This window comes from Haliotis rubra, unplaced genomic scaffold (assembly GCF_003918875.1).
Source record: "Haliotis rubra isolate DU_JTF1 unplaced genomic scaffold, ASM391887v1 Scf515, whole genome shotgun sequence".
NCBI classification, from domain to species: Eukaryota; Metazoa; Mollusca; class Gastropoda; order Lepetellida; family Haliotidae; genus Haliotis; species Haliotis rubra.
In genome coordinates, this window is record NW_025767208.1 from 403,244 (window position 1) to 413,179 (window position 9,936).

Sequence of the window (9,936 nt, forward strand, 5' to 3'; positions counted from 1 at the left end):
ATGACCAGTGATAATTACATGTGGTTTGAGATACCCGTAATGAGGAAGTGACCTGTATTGGTGTAATGTGTAGTGTCAACAGAATTACGTTTTCTGTCTTTTAATAAGTAGACATGGTCAGACTGAAATGCGTCATTATATCATATAATAATGCAAGAAGACTACAGACGCATTTTACGCATTAATAAAATGCTCGCATTAATTTCATGATTTACAGTAACCCTCCCTCACCTGTGAAGATCCAGGTAAGATTTGGTCTTCAACAACCCATGCTTGTCACAAGAGGTGACAAACAGGATAGGGTGGTCAGACTCGCTGACTTTTCAACGTATCCCAATTGTCGAGATCGTACTCATGATGTTGATCAGTGGATTGTCTGATCCAGATTTGATTATTTACAGACCACCCGGTATGGCTGGAATATTGCTGAGTGTTGCATTGAACAACAAACAAACAAATTAACCCTCCCTACCTCACAAATAACCCAAAGGATTTTGAAAGGGTGCCAAACCATTGTTTTTGATTGGAAAGGGGATCCAAGGTCTTACCAAGGATAAATTTGAGAGAAGCCGACATAACTCGAACACAACTAACCCTGAAGATCAAAGAGCCTTGCGCTTTCTGTGAAGCAAGACACTGTCAGCAATTTAGTACTTTATACGCTGCACCCGGTAAACTGCTTTACTGCTGAAATATTCAGTGTAATGGTACCCTGCAAATAATCAATTCTGGAAAGAGAGTAGATTGACGAATATTGTGAAAAACAAACCATGCGTTCATGTTACCATGACTCACAAGTCAATAAGCTTGGCCATCCGATCTGTTGAGAGACCTTTTAATAATAACATAGAATACATAGGACTTACTCCAACCCACCTGGGGACACTTGCATAAGAAGATATAAACCCCAGGGGGTGAGAATAGGGAGGGGGGGCATGAAAAACTAACACAATATAAGAGGGTGTTTGTCAAGTTATATTACGTCTAAAAGTGGCATGGAGCACATGAAAAAAAATGATAATAACTTTGAACATTACTTTGGGGCTGGTCATTTATTATTGTGGGTGGGTAAGTTTAGTTTTACGCCGCTTTTAGCAATGTTCCAGCAATATCATGGCAGGGGACACCAGAAATGGGCTTTACACATTGTACCCACGTAGGGAATCGAACATGGGTCTTTTGCGTGACGAGCATGCGTTTTAACCACTAGGATACCTCACCACCCCTCTTATATTATTGTGAGTGACTATGGTGTTATGCAGATTTGAGCTATATCAATGTCAGTAATTCTGGCAGAGGACACCAGGCCCCGATTTCTCGAAACAAACTTAAGTCTGAGTTTTGACTTAAGTTCAAATTTTTACTCAAATTTGAGAAAATGCATTTCCCAGAATGAACTGAAATCGATATTGAACTCAAACATAGTAGACAAATTGAGTTTGGTGAATAGAATACTTAAGTATTTTGGGCTTTTTTATTAAAAAGATGCAGCTGAGTTCAAAATTCAGCTGTTTCAAATTGTCAAACTCAGTTTGAAATTTGAGTAAAAACTTAAGTTTGTTTCGAGAAATCGGGGCCTGATGGGCCTCACTCATTGCACCAGTGTGGGGAATGGAACCCAGGTCTTCGGTGTGGCGAACGAATGCTTTGGCTACTAGGCTACCCAGCTCAGTAATTGCTCATTGTACCCATGTGCTTTAACCACTAGACTCATTAATTACAGGAAGGGATGGGGGTCACGACAAAGTACATGGTAGTGGGTCATGAGGAGAATGTTCCATTATATTGGATGGATCCTGAGTGAGTGAGTGAGGTTGTTTTTACTTTATTTAGCAATTTTACAGCAATATCACGGTGGGGAAACACCAGAAATGAGCTTCACTCATTGTACCCATGTGGGGAATCGAACCTGGGTCTTTAGTGTGACGAGCGAAAACGCTTTACCACTAGGCTACCCCAACTCCCCTGGGTATCCTGAAAGTTATCCAAATAAACAATGATATTAGGCACATGGCTGTAATAATTCATGCTCCATCTGGCTCTTGCACCCTTATTTATGCATCATTGTTTTTGCATTTGTATAACATGTAGCATCAGTTAAAAAAAAAGGGCAGTCTGATAAAAATATGATAAAACTGGTAATTTGTTGCAATAAACATAATACGTATTTGCGTGTTACATCTGTGACTGGTCTGGTCATGACAGGTTTATGTGGGTTGTAAATATGTAACACGAGTACAATACCATTTGTGTCCTTGAAAGTGTCACTGCACAAACTAGTGTGACACGACTAGCAATGGTGTGGTTGTAGCTGATAGCTGTAAATCAAACGGTTCATGATTCACAGGAATCGATTTAAGCATTTAGAACTTGCATTAGTCTGAATCTACAAACTACAAAATATTGTTGCTATTCAACGAAAACAGACTTGGAAAACAGAAATATGAGGAACTGGATTGGAACATTGACTCTGACTGCATAGATTGGATGACTGTTACTCTTCATGAAATTATCAGACCCAGAATCATTTTGTTTCATTGATTTTGTAAATAATCAATACCAAAACTCAAGCATCCTATACAATTGTATATTGAGGCCAGACCAATTTTATTTCTTGTTTTACAGATGCTCTCAGAAAACCTAAAGGCAGGAGGGAAAAAAAATATAAATCACCAGTCATAGTAATATTACTTTTAAATACTAAAAGTATTTTGCTTCTGGCAATTTATGAAGTGTATATGGGGCAAAAAACAATCCCAAAAGATTTTTCTTGTAAGTTTACATTTTTGGCCAATAAAAACATAAGGATTTTATTTTTTGAGCAGGGAACAAATTAAATATTTTTTTAACCTTTATTCTTGAAAAAACGAGTTTAGTGAGTTTTGTTTTATGCCACACTCAGCAATATTCCAGCTATACGGTGGTGAAAAAACTACGACCACGGAGCCGTAAAACAATAAATAAAATTGGTCTGGCCTGAGCAACAAATGCAACCTGGTTTTCACCTAGTCTCTAAATAAGGTTGTACCAGGTTTAAGTAGGTCTAATTTTTTCGAGCCCTTTTTCATGATAACTGATTTAGTAATGCTGTGTAAACTGCCATGTTCATTGTGTTAAAATCATCCTGCCATGTTTAGATCATTAGTGTGAGTATTTAACTTCTGACATGGACCATAATTCAGTTGAATATTAATGTTGATACTGTTCTTTGGTTTAGTTAAACTTGAAGCTGTATTATTATGGCGAAGCTTTATCTCCTAATAGTGTTTGAAATGAAAACCGCCTCCGTGGTGTAATGGTTAGAGCGTCCGCCCGGAGAGCGGAAGGTCGCGGGTTCGATCCCCGACTGTGTCATACCAAAAGACGTTAAAATATGGTACTTGTTGGTCCCTGCCTGGTGCTCGGCATTAATGGGTACAACAAGGACTGGTCGGCTCGTAGTCAGTATAATGTGTCTGAGTGGGGTATTCATGCTTCACTGCGGCATGGTATCTCAGTGGACTAGCACTATAAAACCAGCTTCTGTCTGGGCTAGTACAAGCAGCCGCGCATGCATGTCGTCATGTGAGCGAAATATTCTCAAGCACGACGTTAAACCCAATTTCACCTCACCTCACCTTGAAATGAAGTTTGTTCATGAAGGGGTCATCACTCCAGTGTTACAGTTTGTAGATTAGAAATATATAGGGGCAAACCACATTGACTTCAGGAATACCTTTAGTTTAGAAAACTGTCTGGTGATGTGATTACGGATACATACATTAGGCCAGACCAATTTTATTTATTTTATTTTATCGGTTTTTTGACATGGCTGTTGGACCCAGCAGAACCTGGAAAAATGTTTTATTATCCACGTTTGAGAAAAAAACAAAGTGAATTTCTGAAAACCAAACGTCACGTTTTGAGAGTTAAATACCTGGTTCTCATGCAACATGTTACAACATATAAGTTTCAATGCCCAAGCAGATTGTAGTGAAACTGAATATGTGAGTATGATTTTATGCCGCTTTTAGCAATATTCCAGCATTATCACATCGGGATTACCAGAAATGGGCTTCACACATTGTACCCATGTGGGGAATCAAACCCGAGTCTTCAGCGTGGCGAGCGAACGCCTTAACCACTAAGCACATGGATAAGGATGTTTTGATACTACAAGGTTTAACTGTACTGAGTTCAGTAGAACAAGGATATGTAATACCTTGAATCTCAAAGCCTCATCAGTATTATTTATACCCGTGAAGGTCTGGGTTAGAATTGTTCTTCGGTAACCCATGCTTGTCGTAAAAGGCGACTAACGGGATCGGGGGGTCAGGCTCGCTGACTGGGTTGACACATGTCATCGTATCCCAATTGAGTAGATCAATGTTCATGCTGTTGATCCCTGGATTGTCTGGTCCAGACTCGATTATTTACAGACCGCTGCCATATAGCTGGAATATTGCTGAGTGCGGCGCAAAACTAAACTCACTCACTCACTCAGTATTATTTGAGAACTCATGACATTTCACAAAAGGTATCTGATATCAATAATATAGCAGAAGATGTGCTTATTATAAATATTAATTTATTATGCTTTGCCTTACAGTGGTCAGAAAGTCATTGATGATGGAATGGACTTGCTGCAGCCATATTTGTCGCGTCATGGTGGACGTCGAACTCATCGAGAAGTGCGGGACTGCCAACATATAAAATATGGAAACCTTACACACTCGAAGCATAAAGCACACAGCAGTGTGAATTTGACTCTGCCGCTCGTCGAGTCCAGGCATCAGCTGAAGAGTATAGGAGAATATTACTATAACAAGAGGACTGTCACAGTGCTGTTTCAAAAAGTTAATAACCCTGTGAAAACCTTTTCGGTTCTTGAGCCTGGTACTCCTGGGACATGCTTAAATGGGAGTGCCGAGAGAGCCACTGTGAGGGAGAGTGCCAAACAGAAACATTGTATCCTGGCAACCAATGCAGGATTCTTTAACACACACACTGGAGAATGCTATGGTAAGATTAGTCTTTCTTACAGACCCTAGATGATCATTTTAATATAGTCACACCCATTGCTCTTGTATTCCCTTTTCAGCTCTAGCAGTCTATACTCATTGCGACTTCAGCTCTCACATCCTATACGGGGCGGTGGGGTAGCCTAATGGTTAAAGCGTCGGCTCGTCACACTGACGACCCGGGTTCAAATCCCCACCCAGGCACAATGTGTGAAGCCCATTTATGGGGTCCCTCGCCGTGATATTGCTGGAATATAAAACCCAACTCACTCACTCACTCACTCACAACCTATACTCATCACTTCTTCAGCTCTGCAAGCCTATACCCATCGCCTCTTCAGCTCTCACAGTCTATACTCCTCCCCTCTTTCAGCTCCTACACCTATATTCATTACTTCTTCAGCTCTGCAAACCTACACTCATGACTTCTTCAGCTCTACAAACCTACACTCATCACTTCTTCAGCTCTGCAAACCTACACTCATGACTTCTTCAGCTCTACAAACCTACACTCATCACCTCTTCAGCTCTACAAACCTACACTCATCACCTCTTCAGCTCTACAAACCTACACTCATGACTTCTTCAGCTCTACAAACATACACTCATCACTTCTTCAGCTCTGGAAACCTACACTCATCACTTCTTCTGCTCTACAAACCTACACTCATCACTTTTTCAGCTCTACAAACCTACACTCATCACTTCTTCAGCCCTACAAACCCACTCTCATCACTTCTTCAGCTCTGCAAACCTACACTCATCACTTCTTCAGCTCTGCAAACCTACACTCATCACTTCTTCAGCTCTGCAAACCTACACTCATCACTTCTTCAGCTCTACAAACCTACACTCATCACTTCTTCAGCTCTGCAAACCTACACTCATCACTTCTTCAGCTCTACAAACCTACACTCATGACTTCTTCAGCTCTACAAACATACACTCATCACTTCTTCAGCTCTACAAACCTACACTCATCACTTCTTCAGCCCTACAAACCTACTCTCATCACTTCTTCAGCTCTGGGGGCGGTGGGGTAGTCTAATGGTTAAAGCGTTGGCTCGTCACTCCGAAGGCCGGGGTTCGAATCCCCACATGGGTACAATGTGTGAAGCCCATTTCTGGTGTCCCCCGCCGTGATGTTGCTGGAATATTGCTAAAAGCGGCGTAAAACCAAACTCAGTCAGTCAGTCAGTCTTCAGCTCTGCAAACCTACACTCATCACTTCTTCAGCTCTGCAAACCTACACTCATCACTTCTTCAGCTCTGCAAACCTACACTCATGACTTCTTCAGCTCTACAAACCTACACTCATCACTTCTTCTTCAGCTCTGCAAACCTACACTCATCACTTCTTCACTTCTTCAGCTCTACAAACCTACACTCATCACTTTTTCAGCTCTACAAACCTACACTCATCACTTCTTCAGCCCTACAAACCTACTCTCATCACTTCTTCAGCTCTGGGGGCGGTGGGGTAGTCTAATGGTTAAAGCGTTGGCTCGTCACGCCGAAGGCCGGGGTTCGAATCCCCACATGGGTACAATGTGTGAAGCCCATTTCTGGTGTCCCCCGCCGTGATGTTGCTGGAATATTGCTAAAAGCGGCGTAAAACCAAACTCAGTCAGTCAGTCAGTCTTCAGCTCTGCAAACCTACACTCATCACTTCTTCAGCTCTACAAACCTACACTCATCACTTCTTCAGCTCTGCAAACCTACACTCATCACTTCTTCAGCTCTACCAACCTATACTCTTCACTTTTTCAGCTCTACAAACCTACACTCATCACTTCTTCAGCTCTGCAAACCTACACTCATCACTTCTTCAGCTCTACAAACCTACACTCATCACTTCTTCAGCCCTACAAACCTACACTCATCACTTCTTCAGCTCTACAAACCTACACTCATCACTTCTTCAGCTCTGCAAACCTACACTCATCACTTCTTCAGCTCTGCAAACCTACACTCATCACTTCTTCAGCTCTGCAAACTTACACTCATCACTTCTTCAGCTCTGCAAACCTGCTCGATTTAGTGCTTTGTTACTTGAACTGGTGCAACCCAATATTACAAAGTGAAACCTAGTTATTAGTCTAACTTGCACAAGGTGCAACTCAATCTTTTAGTGGGTAAATTCTGAATAAAACATCTAAATAATTCAATAGCATATTTCTTACATTACATATTGCAATAAAAGAAATGCAACTGGAATTTGGCTGGTGTAACTAGGTTTTCATCTTAGGTTGCACCTGGTGCAAGTAGGTTAACATCTCTTGAATCGAGCCCTGGATCTACCAATCTATACTCATGCCCTCTTGTAGTCTATACTCATCTTCTCTTCAGCTCTAACAGTCTATACTCATCTCCTCCTTCAGCTGTAGCTGTCTGCATTCATTAACTCTTCAGCACATGGCCTGAAATTAACAGACTTGTTGGTTCCTTCAGATGTAAGGGTTCCATTGTAGATCTGTGTAATTGACAATACAAAACTGTATTTCTAGGCTTTGTGTTAGCCTATGGTAAGATAACCCTAAACAACTGGGTGGGTATTTAATGGTCATTTACAATATTAGACTATTGTAATAGAATAGACTATTGTAATAGCTTGCTTTTAAACATCCCACAAGAGCTCTTAAACCGTCTGCAATGCATAGAAAATATTGCTGCATGTATTGTGAGCAAAGCACCAAAGTTCTCAGGCATGACCCCTATTCTAAAACAGTTACACTGGTTGCCCATAAGAGCTAGAGTGAACTTTAAAGTTTTAACCCTTGTCTACCAGTGCATACTAGGCACTGCTCCGGCCTATCTCAAAGAACTGTTCAAACCATATCTTCCATGCAGACAGCTTCACTCCAGTGACAAAAACTTACTTCACATTCAAAAATGGAAGTTGAAATCTTATGGTTTTTGCTCATTTCAAGTGGCGGCCTCGATGAACTGGAATGAGTTACCAGCTCACCTTAGAACAAGCCCAACAGTCACATGTTTCAAAGCAAACCTAAAGACATACCTTTTCTCTATGTTTTACAAGTGACTCCTAAATTCTATCTTGTCTTATGCATGCTGTCGGTGTGGATTTAGCGTGATACAAATGTACTAATTATTATTATTATAACTTACCAGTTGTTATATGTTGATTTCTAAGTTAAAAGTTCACCGGGAATCAGTCCACAAAGGGACTAAGTGTAAAACCAACAAGCAACAAGATATATGATTGTAATTAAAAAATTTATTCCAAAATTGTCCAAGGTCATAAATCAATACAACTCACTAGAAAGGAATCACTATGGTGGTTCAAAACAGAGTGGCTGTTCAAATTTAAAGGGAATTTAATACAAGAGAAGTGATTGTAGCAATCAGAGCTCCAGATAAGATTTAGCTCATGTGGGTACTGTACCCATTGTAATTTTTTGGAGTGGGTATTATGAATGTTGAGTGGGTATTTCATTTTCCTTTACCCACTGCTTTCAAATATGTGCGTATTTCAGTCATAGTACTCACCTAAGTATTATGTCATTGAGTAAGTTTACTAAGCAGGTATGTTCTGCCTTATCTAATCAAAACCAAGTTAAATATAATGGAAATGATTTCATAAAAAAGCACTCGTGACTCATCCTATACTGACAGTACAACACTTGTCCTATACTAACAGTACAACTTGATAGCAATCGATGTCTTTTTCATTATGCAAGCGATTTTTATAAATATATTTTGTCCTCATTTGTTTTAAACTTTTTGCGTATCCAACATTTTAAATGCGTAATTGGTACGCAACAATTATTTTTCAATGCGTAATTGGTAATTTTCTATGGCGTATTTTACCCGGATACGCAGCTTATCTGGGCCTCTGAGCAATAATGTAACTGATGGTAATATTCACCTTTTAGTAACAGTAATCCAACTCGCAAAATAGCCCTGATAAGGTATATGATTCTCACACACAATGTTGGCCTTTTTGTAACTTGTGAGGGCGGTGGGGTAGTCTAGTGGTTAAAGCGTTGGTTCGTCACGCCGAAGACCCGGGTTTGAATTCCCACATGGGTACAATGTGTGAAGCCCATTTCTGGTGTTCCCCGCCGTGATGTTGCTTGAATATTGCAAAAAAGCAGCGTAAACCAAACTCAATCAGTCAGTGTAACTTGAGATGTAATTTGAAATGAATGGCAAAATCCAGATCCCCTTATACACTTAAGAAATTTCTACAATACTCTCTGAGGCAATCGAAGATTGGTCGCAGTGACCAAGCGACTAAGCAATCAATCACATTTTCTAATAATCAAAACGAAAGATTTTGGATCTACAGTGGATTAAGCTGTCAAACCCGCAGTTGTCCAATCCGGCAAGTTGTCAACACCGGCATAAAATCTCAGTCCTGTCCGTGGCTAGTGCAATTATCATCATTTAAAGGCTCTGCAATCCGGCAGCTGCCAATTCTGGATCTCGGCATGAAATGAGCCGCCCGAATATGGGTTTATACTGTAATCAGCGCTGTCTAATCCGGCGCATGGTGAGGATTCGACTGGATGTGTATTGTCACCAATTAATCCTGCATTGAAACTACATGGTTGCCGACAAAGATAGTTCAGCATGGGTATGCTTGTACATGTAACTAGTGAGTTGACATGTTTTATTGTGATACAACAATGTATATGAGAGTGACAAAACTTGTTCACTTCTAGGAAGTAACTGTGTCATCTGTAGAATCCGGCACACTGTCTAAACCAGATTATTTCTTTAATCCCGATGAGTGCCGGTTTAGACAGCTTCCACTGTACTGTTTTAGTGTTTGAAACACTTGACGATGGAACATATCTTAGAAGTTGTCAGGGCCTGAAAACATGTTTAATTCTTAGAAAATTCACTTCACTTACTGAAAGTCATGACTGAATATTTCTTGAAGACTCCAGGAGGTTTATGTTTATGATAT

General features: G+C 40.4%; 1 protein-coding gene across 1 annotated transcript in view; it reads left to right on the top strand.

Annotated features, from left to right (window-relative positions):
- LOC124292369 (N-acetylglucosamine-1-phosphodiester alpha-N-acetylglucosaminidase-like) overlaps window positions 1-9,936 on the top strand; it is a 59,452-nt gene that overhangs the window by 1,588 nt on the left and 47,928 nt on the right. Inside the window, 1 exon segment of the mRNA XM_046729456.1 lies at window positions 4,589-5,001. Coding sequence (XP_046585412.1) covers window positions 4,589-5,001 — 413 coding nt within the window.